The sequence below is a fragment of the Ictidomys tridecemlineatus genome, chromosome 10, assembly GCF_052094955.1.
Source record: "Ictidomys tridecemlineatus isolate mIctTri1 chromosome 10, mIctTri1.hap1, whole genome shotgun sequence".
NCBI classification, from domain to species: Eukaryota; Metazoa; Chordata; class Mammalia; order Rodentia; family Sciuridae; genus Ictidomys; species Ictidomys tridecemlineatus.
The window spans coordinates 89298958-89315531 of record NC_135486.1 but is presented as its reverse complement, the minus strand read 5'-3'; the positions used below and the strand labels follow the sequence as shown (position 1 = coordinate 89315531).

The window sequence follows — 16574 nt, the reverse complement described above, 5'->3', positions numbered from 1 at the left end:
TCTTTAACAAAACATGGATGTTTTACACTTCTCTCTAATTGCAGAGAATCCCAACTCTTTCATTGCTTAACTTAATGCAGTTTTACTGCACCAGTGCCTTCCTGGTGCCACTTTCTGTGTTTCTCTAGAACCTCTGATATAAAGCTTGCTGATCTGCCTTATCTCTAGTTTTAGGCCAAGTCATTTTCTTTTTGATATTTAGAGGAGTTACATGTTTTTAATAAGGGGCTCAGTTTAGTAACCTTTGATATATATATTTTTTTCAAAGCCACCATGGTAATCCTTAGTTATCCAATATAATCCTACCTAGACTCCACTAACTTGGAGTCTGTAATAAACTCCTATTTTCCTGAGCTGAGCCACTTATCCTCATTGGAGATTCCATTTCTTACCTCTCTCATTCTATTTGTTTTGTTTTCTGTCCTTGTGCAAATAATCAGGCCCTTTTGGTCCTAATTAGGTCATTCTGCATTTCTTCAGATGATTTTCTTTTCTTTTTTATAATGAGGGTTGAAGCCAGGGGTGCTTTATTATTATTATTATTATTATTATTATTATTATTATTATTATTATTATTATTTAGTTTTTTGTTCTAGTGGCCCTTTTACCACAAATAAAGTTTAAGTAACTGCCCTAGGTATCAAGTTGCAAAGTGGGGAAGCCAGAATTTAAACTGAAAAACACTGGCTCCAGAATCTGTTCTCTTAGACATGGTACTATATTTCTTATTAGTCTACGGTTCTTCTCTCAGGAATCGTCCTTCCCTCTGGCCCAGTTGCTGCCAGGATGAGTTAGCCCTTCATATGATATTTAGCTACAATTTTACATAAGCAATTGTGGTTTGTTGGTCAGTTGGTCTTCCCTTTCTCTCTTTCATTGGACCCAGAGGTGCTTTGCCACTTAGCTACATCCCCCAGTTTTTAAATTTTTAAAAAATGTTGATACAAGGTCTTGCTAAATGACCGAAGAGGGCCCAAAGCTTATAGCCCTCCTGCCTCAGCCTCTTGAGTCATTGGGATTAAAATTTATGCTACCACACACAATAGTTGTGGTGTTTTGAAAAAAGAAGTATTGGGCTTAGATTAGATGTTGGGTTTTGGCTCCAGCACATGATTAATTGTATTATCTTGAACACATGCTCTGACCCCAGTTTTCTTGTTTTATGATATGGCCTAAATCATAAGCATTTGGCAGGATTAAATCAGAGCAATTTAGCACATAAAGACAATCAGATAATGACAGCTATTATAATTTTAAAACTTGAGAACTGTTACTAACTTTAAAAATATATTACTGTATGTTTATGATTAATCAGTTCTGGTTTATAATTGATGGGGTCTATAAGATAGAGAGTTCTTGTAATCATTCAATTAGGGAGCAAGTAAGGATTTAGTTTACTTTTCTAAAATTAATTTATTTTTATTTAAGAATTAAATGACAGGCGTGAGCTTTGCCATTTAAGAGAAAATACTTTTGGGACTGTGGATATAGCTCAGAGGTAGATGTGTACTTGCTTGAAGTCTTTGGATTCTTTTGCCAGCAAAAGGAGGGAGAAAGGAAAGGAAGGAAGGAGAAAAGGACAGTATTTTTAACATCTAGTTAAGTGTTAATCTATTTATTTTTTGCATTTTGTTTTCCTGTTTATTTTCTGCCTAAAAACATAAGGACTTGGATTTGATCCCTTGCCCCTCAAACAAACAAACAAAAAACATTGACACATTTTGTTGTCTAGCTAGAATAAGGATACTCATAAAACTTTTCTTTAAAAGCACATTAAAATAGTATTTGTTTTATTTAATTGTATTAAGTCTTTGAAACTGACTTCAAATTTTGTACTAAATCCAGCCACATGACTAATGTGTTATCTTGAACCACATTTACTGCCTTAAAGGGAATGAAAAAAAATCACAGGATTTGTTAGTATGTTTTATATAATGTATGTTTATGTGCTGAACACTCTACCTCCTTTAGTCTCCTAAAATAACTGATCACTTGGGTGGTGTTAGTCTGTGTGATGTTTTCCTTTAAATTCAGCTCAGATTTCTGTAGTCTTCTTTCATTTATATAGCGATTTTCTACTGAAAGAAGCTTTTAGAATGTTCATTGAAGGTGTTGTAGGTTATAAGCAGCGGGTTGTTTTTGTACATTGTAAATTAACATTAAGGAACCCCACAACCCCCATCCTGGAGTTTGTTGAATGGTGGCAAATATCTCAGTTTAGTTTCAATGACTGAATCCTTTTGGAGAATCTTATAAAGAAACCTTTTGTTAAAGAACAACTTTGGTCTGCCTTAATTACTGGGTTACTGGCTCTAACAAAATTAGGTAAATGATTAAAAACAAAACTCTTTTCGTGGACACAGGCCTCTGATAATTCTCATCCCCCCCCAACCCCGAATTCCAGTAAGGCTTCAGTTAGCTCACTTATTCTTCATCTGATAGAAATCATAGAGTAGAATATCAGCATTAGAATCCTTTAGAAAGCATCTGAGATGACTCTCAATGAGTAAATGAGAAAATTTAGGCTGGGAGAAGATAATTCTCATGCCAGTAATAAGGTGACCAGGCAGAAAGAAAGAACCTGGCTACATAATCATACTGCTTGAGCTTTGGTTGTATTTTGGCCCAGCTGCTTGAATGCGACAGGAACTTTGTTGGGTAAATTGTTTAAATTTCCAGAGTATCCTTTCCTTATCTTCCGGAAGGGGTTAGTAATAATACCTATTCCTTCAGAGTAGGTGTGAGGATTGAATGCGTTAATATATGAAGAGCATTAGGAACAGCATCCAGCCCATCATAAGTTTTCAAGTGTTACTTGTATAAAAATGGAAATAAATAGTGACCTCATTTCCACAGTGCCTCATGGCTTATAGAGTGTGTTTTCTCACTTGTCTAATTCAGTGCTCAAAAATCATTTCAGAGAGGTATACATTATTGTTTGCTCAGGGTCACCCAGGTCTCAAGTGGCATGACCAAAACCCAGTCTTGTAAATTTTTTTTTTTTTTTTTTGGAGATAGGATCTCACTATTTATTTGTCTAACCAGTCTTGAACTCCTAGATGCAAGTGATCCTCCTGCCTAAGTCTCCTGAGTAACTGGAACTACAGGCATGAGCCACTTGGAACTCTTGTTCAAGAGTTCATGTGAGAATCAAGGTGTTATGTCCTTAAGTGTACCTGAGCAAATACCTAAAGGTTCCAGATTTCATGCTTTAAAAATGGTCTATTGCATATGTTTAAACAATCCTAGAGCCTTTACTGAGAACCTGTTTGCTTTCAGGTACAATTTTAGAGAAATATCTAATCCACATTGTCCTCCAGCCATACCAGCTTGGGAAATAGAAGCAAAAAATTTAAACAAAACCATGGTTCACATCACTAATAACTTCCTCCCACTCCAGTGAACTGCCTGCAACCTCAGTCTCTAGGGTTTCCATTTGTCTCTGAAGAATCCCTTATGCTGTGTGCTTTGATCCCAGGAGTGGCTGTGAAAAATTTCTTTTGCACCATGAACATGTGCACTCATGTCTGCTGGATGATCAGGGAAACGCATTTGTTCCTTTACTATATAAGTTGCCAATCTGATGTAGGAGCTGCCACTCTCCAAAGAGGCTTTGACATTGTAGTTTCCACACATTTAATGATAGCTCATTCATTTGACTGAATTTTTGTTACTTATATTCCTGTTTTGATCAGAAACTTTGGATAGGTGTGATGGTGATTGCATTGGTATTATAGTAGATTAGAAAAAATTAGGTCTCCTAAATTGGTAACATCCTGATTAGAAGGCAGCTGTTTAAGTTTATTCATGCTTTTTGACCTAGGAATTTCCACTTCAAGGAATTTATCCCAGAAATACTTGTACATATTTGTAAAAATATAGGAATTTCATCAAAACATTGTTTATAATAACTCTTTAATAGGAGATTGGTTACATTATTATATAATCACTGGGGTGTTATGTGTGGCTTAAAATGAATGAAAAATGCTAATATGAAAAGGTACCCAAAGTAAGCTTTACTGAAGAATAGTAAGATAAGCATGATCCAGTGCTTATTTATGATATACCTGGCAAGAAGGTAGTGGCAGTATACTGGGGAGAAAATGAATGATGGGGTTTGAAAAAATTCATAGTTAAGAGTACAGAGCATTCCTGGGTAGAGGGAATATAAATATTACAATGGAGGACTTTTTCTCCTTTATAACTTTTTAATTTCTGAATTGTATAAATGTTTAAATAGTTATATCTATTGCTTTTGCAGTCTATTTTTGCATTCTAAAAGCTAAAAATTATTGTCCCTATCAGTGACTCAGCCAGTTTCCTCAGTCACTAGCCCTATGCTGGTTCTCCTCTGAGGAACCGTGTTGGTGTTGCTATGAGGTTGTAGGAGGGCCCTGCAACTTTTTTTCTGGCCCTTGGGGAAGACTTCTTAGCCTTGTTGTTGGCCTGTAGCATCAAGGAGCAAAACAGTCTTCTGCCACCTGGCCCTTGTTCATATAAAACCCTGACTCTTCCTCCCCTGATATGCCAACACACACTTGCCTGTTCTCATATACTTACACCCAAACCTGCATAAAAAAATCAGCTGTTAAGCTACAGCATGATCGGTTCCAGGGCATGCTAGATGGAATCAATTTTGACAGTAAAACATAGTTGATACTTGGAGACACAGAGGCTTTAAAATATTGGAATGAAGCATTGTGTGGTTGGACATGGTGGCCTCGATATATCTTTCATAGCAGTGGCCAAGTGTTGTGCCCTGCCAGAGGCTAATTCCAGTTGTACTTCTTAACTCTGGCTGTCTGTGAATTCCCCAGAGTGGCTTTACAAACTACTGTGCCTGAGTTCATTCCAGTCCTGTTGGTGCTGAAGCTTTTGGGGTGGCATGCAAGTTGCAGTGTATTTTAAAATTTCCCATGTTAGTGGAATGTTCAGCAAGGTCGAGTGCTGGCTGTGCCCTTACCAGGTTGTGATCTTGGGCAAGTTATGTATCCCTTCATATGGAAACCATCAGTTTCCTCATTTAAAAATGGGTATCATAAGTCAGGTGTGGCGCACACCTGTAATCCCAATGGCTTTGGAGGCTTAGGCAAGAGGATCCTAAGTTCAAAGCCAGCCTCAGCAATTTAGTGAGGACCTGAGCAACTTAGTGAGACCCTGTTGCAAAATAAAAAACAAAAAGGGCTGAGAATATGGCTCATTGGTTAAGCACCTCTGGGTTCAATTCCTGGTTATCTCCACCCCACATACACATTTATATTACATATAGATAGAAGAGAAACATGATCCAGAGAGTTGTATTAGTCCACAAGGAAGTTGAAATTAACCTGTAAAATTTACCAAAAAATAAGGTACCGCATCAGTAGGAGCCTGCCAAAGATCTTGTTAAGATAGGCAGCCTTCAAGCCTCAGATTATCTTCTCCATTGAGATTTAAGGAAGAAGAGCAAACCAAGTGTTGAACAGTTGCCATCCATTGAGAAGGAATCTAGACCCAAAGCTGTATCTTGGACTGTAGCCCCCTTCTGTGCCTGGCAGCAGCTCTTAGTGGGAGCCTCTTAGCCAGTACATGATGATGAAAATAAAGAGAAGTGAATGTGTTTCAGATTTAGGTGGTAATATTGGTTTGAGGATATGTTGAATAGCTGTATAAGGGAGTCATGTTCTGGTTTGTACAGTTGGATGGTGGTTCCATGTACTTGGGTAAACAGTGGAGAAGATGTCAAGTTGGGTGGACAGGCATATATATGATTACTTTTTGTCTTTGGGACATCCAAATGGACATGAACAGTAAACACTTAGTTAGATTGGTTCTTGAGCATAGAAGATAGGTCTGGGATGGAGGCATAATTCTGAGTTTTCTCCTAGATAGGCAACCCGGCCAAAGGAGAGGGATAAGAATGAGCCAGGAAGGGGTCTATGGGCATGTGACTTTGGCCCCTTTCATATTTAGTGGCAGGACAGAGTAGGACTGAGTTTGAAGAAGACTGAGAAGAGGGTCTAGACAGGCAGGATTCAATCCTGGAGATAGAGTCATAGGAGTACAAGGTGAGTAGATACATGATGCTAGCAAGTCAGGAGGAGAATTCAGCAAAGTCCTTTGCATTTGGCCACAGGATAGTTAGTGGCAAACATGGTAGGCATGTTTTGGCAGCATGATAAGAAAGTTGAGTAGGTTAAGGAGGGTGTAGGAGTCAAGAAAAATGAAGCCGGTATCTATAGATACTTTTTAAAGATCTTTGGGAAAGAGATTGTTAGATGGGGTTAGGGTGGAGATATTGGATCAAAGGAAAGTCTCTCCTCCTCATTTTAAAAGCAAGAGACTAGAACACATTGAATATGGGCGAGGAGATGTTAAAGTGCCAGTGCAAGACACTGTTGAACTTTCTGTTAGACATAGTGACCACACATCTGCAATCTTAGCAACTTGGGAGACTGAAGCAGGAGGATATCAAGAAAGGTCAGATGGGCAACTTAGCAAGACCCTGTCTTAAAATAAATGCTGCAGTCTGGCTGGGCACAATTCAGGAGCCACTTGTCAAAAGAAACTAACTTTATTTTTAGAACTATACACGCCAAACAAAACAGCTCCTCAGGAAAAAACACTCAGAGCCCAACTGCCACCACCGGCTTCCCACAAGCCTCTCGCCTATCAAATGAAACATTAGATTTGCACATGATTATTGCCCAAGTATTTAACTCATTAGCTAACTCATCAATTTGATTCATAGTATATGGAGTAATAATTTCATTGGGAGAAATTCCAAACACTCCCTTTGCTGCTTTTATTCCTTTGAGTATTAATTGTCCTACAGCCTCAGGATACCTAGTAAGAATAGTGTTAGGAGAATAAGATAAATGTATCCATAATAATGGACCTTCTTGCCAAAATACTCCTGTAGGAATATTTTTTGTTGGTAGTACAATAAATAATAAAAGCAAACTTATATCAATTCTGTCCAAATGCATATTTTCCATATATATTTCAATGATTTTTAATGCCTTTCTTGCTTCAGGCGTTAATATTTGGGATGAATTTGGATCTGATGGACCTTTTAGGATATCAAATAAAGGTCCTAACTCTCCTGTTGGTATACCTAGATAAGGCCTTATCCAATTTATGTCTCCTAATAACTTTTGAAAGTCATTAAGTGATTTGAGTTGATCTACTCTTATTTGAATTTTTGGTGGACGGACCATGGTTGAGGATAATAGAACTCCTAAATAATTAATTGGAAAATTTAATTGTACTTTATCTATTGCTATCTCTAGATTATAATTTTTTAATAAGTTTGTAAGTGTGGCATAACATTCTAGCAATGTGTTTTTATCTTTGTGTGCTAATACATCATCCATATAGTGAAATATTTGTAGTTCAGGATTTTGATTTCTAAGTGGCTGGATTACTTTGTTAACATAAATTTGACACATAGTTGGGCTGTTAGCCATCCCTTGGAGGGAGTACTTTCCATTCATATCTCTGATCAGGACCTTCATGATTCAGTGCAGGGATAGTAAATGCAAAACGTGGATTATCCTCAGGATGAATTGGAATTGAAAAAAAAACTTTAATATCTATAATTAAAACATACCAGGTTTTTGGCAAAGCAGTCAATTGAGGAATCCCCGATTGAGCAGGTCCCATAATAACTGTCTCATTATTAATGGCTCTTAAATCTTGCAATAATCTCCAATTATCAGATTTCTTTTTGATGACAAAAATGGGAGCATTATGGGGAGATACAGAAGGTTGTATATGTCCTTCTGCTAATTGTTGTTTGACCAGGTCATGGGCTGCCTGTATCTTTTCTTTAGTCAGGGGCCACTGAGGAACCCATACTGGTCTTTCTGATTTCCAAGTAATTTTTATTGTCTCAGTGACCCCTCCTGAAAATCCAATCCATGTCTGTCTATTCCTTGATCTATTTGTATTGGTGCTGCTATACCTTGTTCTTGTTCTCCTAATCTTTTTCCTTTCCTAAAACTTATCTAGCCATAATAGTGGACACATTTGAATTGATGTTATTTGTTAATATTAGTCCTAATTGATCTAGGACATCTCGTTCTCATAAATTTACTGGAAGATGATCCAATACATAGGGCTGTATAGTTCCTTCACATCCTTCAGGATCCTTCCAATCTAATACCATAGCACTTCTATGGGGATTAGTCGCCACTCCTAGGCCTCGAAGTGTTTGAGTGGCTTGTTGTAATGGCCAATGTTTTGGCCATTCTTGACGAGAGATAATGCTAAGGTCTGCACCTGTATCCAGTAGCCCATTAAATTCATGTCCTTGAATATTTAGTTTTAGCATGGGGCGAGAATCTAAATTTAAAGAAAGCGTAGCCCAATCTACACCTGTGGAGCCTAATCCCTTGGAACCTCTTTTCTACAGTACGACTGGAAAATTTATCATGTAGGCTGGGTATTATTAGTAACTGTGCTATTCTATCTCCTGGTGAAATTAATGATATACCCCTTGGAGAACTGGCTATAATTTTTATTTCACCTTCATAATCGAGATCAGTTACCCCAGGACTTATCATCAGTCCTTTTAGAGTAGAAGAGCTTCGTCCCAATAATAAGCCTACTGTTCCTTTGGGAAGCGGCCCTTTTACCCCTGTGGGAATGATTTGAACTCCCATCTCTGGAGTTAGTACTGTTCTGGCGGAGGCGCAGATGTCTAATCCTGCGCTTCCTTTGGTTTGTCTAGTGAGGGATCCAATGGATAATGTGTCCTAGGCACTACCCTGATGGAGTTGCTGGGTACCTCCAGTGCCCCATATATTTGTGGTCGTGGGCCCCGGAGCATTGGGCCCCCCTGTTCGTTTTTTGCCGATGGAGCCCGCCGGATGCCTTTCTCGACAATATCATGGGTAGACACCTGGTCCTTGTTCATTTTTTGATAATGGAGTACCCTCTATGGTGGTTTGAGAACGGCATTCATTAGCCCAATGTCTCCCTCTATGGCATCGTGGGCAAATAAAGGCCCTGGAATAAAGCTTACAAAAGGGTTCATAGCAATTTTTTTCTGGTTTGTAGTATGAAGGATGGTAGAGGTATTACTCTAGATTTTCATTTTCTTTTTTGGCTCAAGATTTTTTTTTGTGACAGATAATATGAAGTTTCATAAAAACAAAGATTTATAAAAACAGACATTTTAGAGATAATGACCATTTTCTATAGATTTTTCATTTAATTTTACAATTCCTTTAGTATTCTGGTGCTTGCTTTAAAGAAAAAAAAACCACCTTTAATTTGTTACCAGTGACTTTGGCAATAGATTATAAATGACTGCTTCATTTGTATGTAATGGTTTTCCTAAAACGTGTCTAAAAGTCAGACTAGTAGACAAGACATAAATATAAATGAACGTTTTATTCCCAGAATACAGTGAAATTCATAGAATTTCTTCTATGGCCCTAACATCTTTAAAACTTGGGTCCTTACAGTTGTGTGCTGGCTGAAATATCAAGTTCATAATTTCCCAGCATCCACTTAATCAGAGAGAACATCTCACACTGATTTCCTTATTTGAAAATAACTAAGCATTTACTGGTGACACATGACACTGAATATCATTTATTTAAAATGACGTGTCTGTATGCAGTGAAAGTGAAAATGTCCATTGTAGCTGTTTTGGAGCATGAATGAATTAATTTTGTAGCTATATTTTGCTTGACTGTGGTGATGAGTCTACAACAGACTTGAACTCTTCAAGCGTGTCTGGGTAAGTTTTTAGAGGCATAATGGTGGGCCCTGTTTTCGTTTTAAAAGTTCTCATCTTATGGATTTTAATTTAAAAACATGATAAGCATACATTTTTGTTCAAATATCAGTGCATATGACATTTAAATTGTACAAAAGATTGCACAGTTTTGAAATTTTAGTTTTACTACTAAATATGATATATTATCAGTCATTTATTGTGTAAACTATGTTATTGGTCAGTGACAGACTGCATATTGCCTATAGGATGGTTGTAGGACAGATGCATGCAATCCCGTAAGATTATAATGGAGATGAAAAATTAAATTGCATAGTGATACTGTAACCATCTTAACATCATAGCACAGTGTACTACTTCTGTGTTTGTGGTGGTGATGGAATAAACAAACTACTGTATTGTCAGTTAGTTATGTACAGTATATAATACTTGGTAATAAACTATAACTGATTTAATCATTTACTTTTTAAAATTAATTAATTTTAAAAAGGAATATATGACATCATTTTGATTCATTATACACAACTGCAGACCAACTTTTCATTTCTTTGCTTGTACACAATATAGCGTTGCACCATATGTGCAGTCATACTTGTACCTAGATCTATCTTATTCCTCCATTTTTCCTGCTCCCAAACTCCTTCCTCTCCATTCCCTTCCCTTTGCCCACAGTTCCTCCATTTTCTTCATTGCCCCCCCCCCCCCCCCCCCCCCCCCGTTATGGATTAGCATTACTTATCAGAGAGAACATTCGGCCTTTAGTTTTTTTGGGGATTGGCTTACTTTGCTTAGCATGATATTCTCTAGTTCTGGTTTGTAGTATTCTCTAGTTCCATTCATTTATGTGTAAATACCATAATTTTTATTGTCTTTTAATGCTGAGTAATGTTCCAGTCTGTAGATACACCACAGTTTTTTTTTTAAAATCCATTAATTTATTGAAGGGCAACTAGGTTGGTTCCACAGTTTAGCTATTGTGAATTGAGCTACTGTAAACACTGATGTGGCTACATCATTATAGTATGCTGATTTTAAGTCCTTGGGTATAAACTGGGAAGTGGGATAGCTGGGTCAAATGGTGGTTTCATTACAAGTTTTCTAAGGAATCTCCATACTGCTTTCCAGATTGGTTGCACTAATTTGCAATTTCACCAGCAATGTATGAGTGTGCCTTTCTTCCCACATCCTTGCCAACATTTATTGTTGTCTGTATTCTTGATAACTGTCATTCTAACTGGCATGAGGTGAAATCTTAATTTTGACATTTTTTCATATATTTGTTGATCCGAATGTATATCTTCTTCTGAGAAGTTGTCTGTTCAGCTCCTTAGACCATTTATTGATTGGGTTTTTTTTTTTTTTTTTTTTTGGTGTTAGGGTTTTTGAGTTCTCTATGTATCCTGGAGATTAGTGCTCTGACTTGCATGTGGCAAAAATTTGCTCCCAAAATGTAGGCTCTCTTTTCACCTCATTGATTGTTTCTTTTGCTGAGAAGAAGCTTTTTAGTTTGAGCCTATCCTATTTATTAATTCTTGATTTTATTTCTTGCACTTTAGGAGTCTTGTTAAGGAAGTCGGGGCCTAATCTGACATGATGAAGATTTGGGCCTACTTTTTCCTTTGTTAGGTGCAGGGTCTCTGGTTTAATTCCTTCCACTTTGAGTTTTGTGCATAGTGAGAGATACAGATTTATTTCCAGCTGCATATGGATTTCCAGTTCTCCCAGCACCATTTGTTGAAGAAGCTATCTTTTTTTCCCACTGTGTTTTTGGTGCCCTTGTCTAGTATGAGATAACTGTATTTATGTGGGTTTGTCTCTGTGTCTTCTGTTCTGTACCATTGGTCTACATGTCTATTTTGGTGCCAATACCATGCCATTTTTGTTACTATAGCTTTGCAGTATAGTTTAAGGTTTGGTATTGTGATGCCTCCTGCTTCACTCTTCTTGCTAAGGATTGCTTTGTCTATTCTGGGTCTCTTTGCCAATGAATTTCATGATTGCCTTTTCTATTTCTATAAGGAATGATGATGGGAATTTAATTGGAATCACATTGAATCTGTATAGTCCTTTGGGTTTTACTTTTATTATATTTTGATTATATACTCCTTCTACTTAGACATAGTTTACTGTAAAACAGCATGCCATATTATGCTGGTAGTAGCATCTTTTGTTTATCATTTCTGATTGTATCAAGAGGTTATTTTGCCATGCTTAGCATGTGTGAGGCCCTGGTTTGGATCCCAAGTACACACACACATGTGGTTGTGTGTGCATGCGCATACACAGAGAAAAAGAAGCCTGTAAAGTAATCGACAACATGCCTAGGTTTGTATAGTACACTCCATGATGTTTATGCAATGAAGTAATCCCCTACTAATGCATTTCTGAGAATATATTTCTGTCCTTAAGCAATGTGTGACTGTATTTTGTATTTTATTATCAGGTTTTTTTTTTTTTTTTGATACCTGTGAGTGGTAGCACAGATGGCAAAAACACCTACCTATTATTTATTTGTCCTGCCTGCCTGTGACTCTCCATAGCTCACCTAGATGAATGTCAAGTTCCTGACATGTAAGGAGAATTGATACCCACATGAATCAAGTCCTTTCAGAAACTAACTACAACTTTTAATGTGTAGCTGCTTCTTGATTTCTGTGTTTTAAGTGCCACATCTGTCTCTGCCCCTGCCCCTCCCCCTTTTCCACCTCCCTCTTCCTCTCTTTCTTTTTTTCTGTTGCTGGAGATGAAACCCAGGGCTTTTTGCTTGATGGGCATGTGCTCTACCTTGAGTTGCATCCCCAGCCCACATCTCCAGTTTATAAACCAATCTTTAGGGGAAATTTTCAACAGAGCCCACTCTAGGACAGTAACATCCTTGGGCCACTAATTCAAGATAAGTCACAAGTACTTTCTTTCTTTTTTCCCCCCCCTTTAGTTGTAGTTGGACACAATACCTTTATTTTATTTATTTATTTTTATGTGGTGCCAAGGATCAGACCCAGTGCCTTGCACGTGCTAAGCAAGCACTCTACCCGCGTTCTACCCCTGAGCCCCAGCTCCAGCCCCACAAATTTTTTAACCTAAACAACTTGAGGAGTAGGCATACTGTATCTAATTGTTAATAGTTTTTTCTTTTATGTTTGATTTGGTTAGGGATTTTTTTTATACACTTTGACTTCATAAATAACAAAGTTTGGGTAACGGAATGGATTCTTTGATTTTGTGATTTCTTTATAAATTCCAACCAAAGCAACTTATAGTAGCAGATTGAATGTAGAAGCAAATAGAAGAGCCTAATTGTTTTCTCTTTGGCCAGATGTTAGAAAGATTTGCAAAGACGACAGTACCATTCTCAATTTTAGTTTTGAGAAATATAGTCACTTTTGTAGGAACAGGTTTTTATTAAAACATAAATGAACTTATTTTTATTAATTAAAATAGATAAAGAAATATTATTTAAGTTTTTCAGTTTTAATTTCCAGTATGATAAATTTTGAAAGATAAAGCCCACAGAGGTACAGTCCTTTAGGGTCTTTTATAAAGGGTTTCTGCAGCTGAAGAGTTTGAAAAGAACTGATGTATTGCAAACTGTCTTAGATATGTGACTATGTATTATGAGAGAAGTATAGATTTTGAGATACTGGTGGAGCATTTGTTTAATAAATGCCTATTAGGTGAACTGGAAAATACCTAGAGTGTAATTTGAAATAATCTTTGCTTATTCAGGAGCTAATCTTAGGTATTTGTCTTACAGTTTGGTAATCACAGCCTCTATTACTTGTAGTTTTAGCCTAAAATTAAAGAATAGTGTTGGAACATAGAAGACATTGCATGTTTTTCTACCCCTATTACTGGCTCTTCCACACATGAGCTATGTTGCCTTAGCTAAATCTCCATTTTCTTTTTTTGTTCCCAGGGATTAAACCCAGGAGTGTTTTCTACTTAACTACATCCCCAGTCATCTTTATTTTTCATTTTGAGATGAGATCTTGCTAATTTGGTTAGAGCCTCCCTAAGTTGCCTAACCTGCCCTTGAATTTGAGTTTCTCCTGCCTCAGCTTCCCAAGTTGCTGGTATTATAGCCAAGTGTCTGGCTCATTTTGTTGTTTAAAATACAAACACAAACACAAACAAAAACAAAAAAAAATCCCAATATGATCAGATGCTGAAAATCCTGCCAAGTAAATTTCATTTTTTTTTTTTTTTTAAGACACTGGTGAAAGGAAGGGGTGGGCAGAAGAGAGAAGGTGGATCATCTTGGGACTGAAGTTATCAAATAGATGAATTGGGAGGTAACCATTTAAATTGTATAGGAGTTTTTCACCATAAAAATAGATTGGCCATATGATAGCAACTTTGATGTTGGAGTGTTAACTACTTAATAGAGTAACTGAGGAGTGAAAATTAGTTTCAAGTTTACTTGTTAGCTGAATACTTATTGGAATTGAGGATAATGATTATTTGAAGTTTAACACAATTTAAGAAGAAAAAAATTTTCTCGTTTATATTTGTATCACTAGCATAACTGTAGGTGAACATAATTTTTGCAGTGGGAATATTTCAAAATATTATGTGTATAGAATTATTGAAAATTTAAAGGGTTTAATTTTTGGTCCTTTGCTTAAACCTTTGTGGGGAATATATTTATAAACTAAGCCTACTAATTGTAGAGAAGCATAATTTAAATTGCCCATTACTGTCCTTTAAAATATTTTAAATTATACCTAATTTTGATCATTTGTTAAACTAAAAATGGATTATTTATTTATTTATTTATATGTGGTGCTGAGGATCGAACCCAGGGCCTCACACATGCCAGACAAGCACTCTACCACTGAGCCACAACTCTAGTCCCCTGTCTTTGATTTTATAAGTGAAATTGCTCATACTTAAGTAGTCTCCCTCCCCCTTTCTCCAGCTTTTTACCTCTTCTACCCCACTCTGGGATGTGTGTGTGTGTGTGTGTGTGTGTGTGTGTGTGTGTGTGTGTGTGTGTGTGTGTGAGAGAGAGAGAGAGAGAGAGAGAGAGAGAGAGAGAGAGAGAGAGAGAGAGAGAGTCAGTCCTTGATATAGCTACAATTTAACAATTTTGTAATTTTTAAATTCTCTCCAGTCTTGCTGTAGATACTTAAGAAACTAATGCTGTACTTTTTTATTTCCTTGGCTAAACTACAAGTTTTGACATGTGTTTTCAGAATCCAATAGAGCTCTGCTCATTTTGGAGGAAGGAGAAACATCTTGGCATGAGGCATCCTGGGTTCAGGCCAAGCAGTCTCATAACACCGGCTTAGACTTAAGTATACCACTTTCAGGTGTGGCCTTGTGTGAGTACTTAGCCTTGAATTATCTTTAATCTCTGTTTTTGCATTTATGAAATGGAGACAGTAATATCTACATCATGGGTTTGTTGGGATTGAGATGTGTAAAGGTATTTAGTACAATGGCTAGGAAAAATTATGGTGCATTTTTTCCTGTTGAGAAGTGGAATCAACACAGATGAGGAGGTAATATTGTGGTGAGAATGTCAGTGTGAGAATCCTTGTGGTATGTCAGTAATTAAATATTTGAGTCATGGTCACATTTTTGTTAGTATAGGCTAATATTGATTGAGGGTAGGGCAAAGAGTTAATCTGAGTCAGAAGAGCTGTGTTAGAATTTTGGCTCTATTTTACTTTGGGAAAATGTTTTAATTTTTCTCAGCTTTAGTTTTCTGCTACATAAAATGATAATAATAATAGCTTCCTAAGAAGACTGTTGGGAACAGCACTGACCAGATTATATTGTTATACCGTATATGTCTGTATGAACATGTAACAATGAATCCCACCATTATGTAAATTATAATATACTAACACAAAAGGAAAAGAAGAAAAAACATAATGAGTACCCCCCCCCAAATAAAAAGAAAGTGTTGGGATGATTAAATGAGAGTGTGTGAAAGACCCTAAGATTCACATTTTGGACTTTATAAATTAATTATGCTTAAGTTTGAAAATTAAAATGTTTTCTAATAAGTAACTTTTTAGTTCTAATGAAAATTCAGTATTCAAATATGAAGGACAAAACAGATCTTTTAACTAGAGTGTGAGAAAGGGCAAGAATCCCCCCCCCCCCAATTTTTCTTTTGTTTCTTCTTTAGCAGTTTATTCACCAGGTATATTTTTAAAACAGAAAGATAACCTTAAAAGAGCATCTACTTTAATCTTCTAATTTCACAGCTGAGATAACTGGTGATCAGAGAGGGTCACAGCTAGTCAGTAGCAGAGCTCAGAGGTGGCCTGACTCAGCCTCTGGAGTCTCCCTTGAGTGGCCTTCCCAGTAAGCACTGTTCTGTAGGGCTAAGTGTGGTCATTTGCTTGTGAATCATCATCATCTTATGAATGCTTGGACTCAAGTAATCTTACCACCTTAGCTTTCCAGGTAGCTGGACCACAGGTGCACACCACACTTAGAAACTCGCCTTTTTTTGTTAATGCCTTTTTATTTGATCCTTTAAGGCTCCTGAAACATGTTTAAATATTTTGAGTTGGACTAATGTGTGATTTCTGGGCATGTTATTAACCATTATCAGCTAGATGAGAATTCAGTCTGGCACATGGATTAACATCTCTTTAAGATAAACTAAGATGGGGTTTTTTTCCCCTAAGACTTTTGAATAAAATAAAATTTTTTCTTCTTGTGCTCTTCTTAGCTTTTAAATTAACTTTTTTTTAACTTCCAGAACATACTTTCCCCATTTTATTTAATAAAACCATATTAGAAACTTCTTTTCAAACAGTAGCATTGGGAAGAACTCATATAAGTATAATTATTTACAAGTATTTGTCAAATAGTGACCCATCTTGCC

General features: G+C 36.7%; 1 protein-coding gene across 3 annotated transcripts in view; it reads left to right on the top strand.

The window, feature by feature from the left end:
• Nucleotides 1-16574, top strand: part of Ccny (cyclin Y) — a 219350-nt gene that overhangs the window by 75948 nt on the left and 126828 nt on the right. Inside the window, exon 2 of one of the 3 annotated variants that reach the window (XM_021730225.3) lies at nucleotides 14923-15051. The exons of 1 other annotated variant lie outside the window; for it this stretch is intronic. In XM_021730225.3, coding sequence (XP_021585900.1) covers nucleotides 14923-15051 — 129 coding nt within the window. The remainder of the gene's footprint in view (nucleotides 1-14922; nucleotides 15052-16574) is intronic. One more of the 3 variants, XM_040278216.2, reaches the window with a different exon arrangement.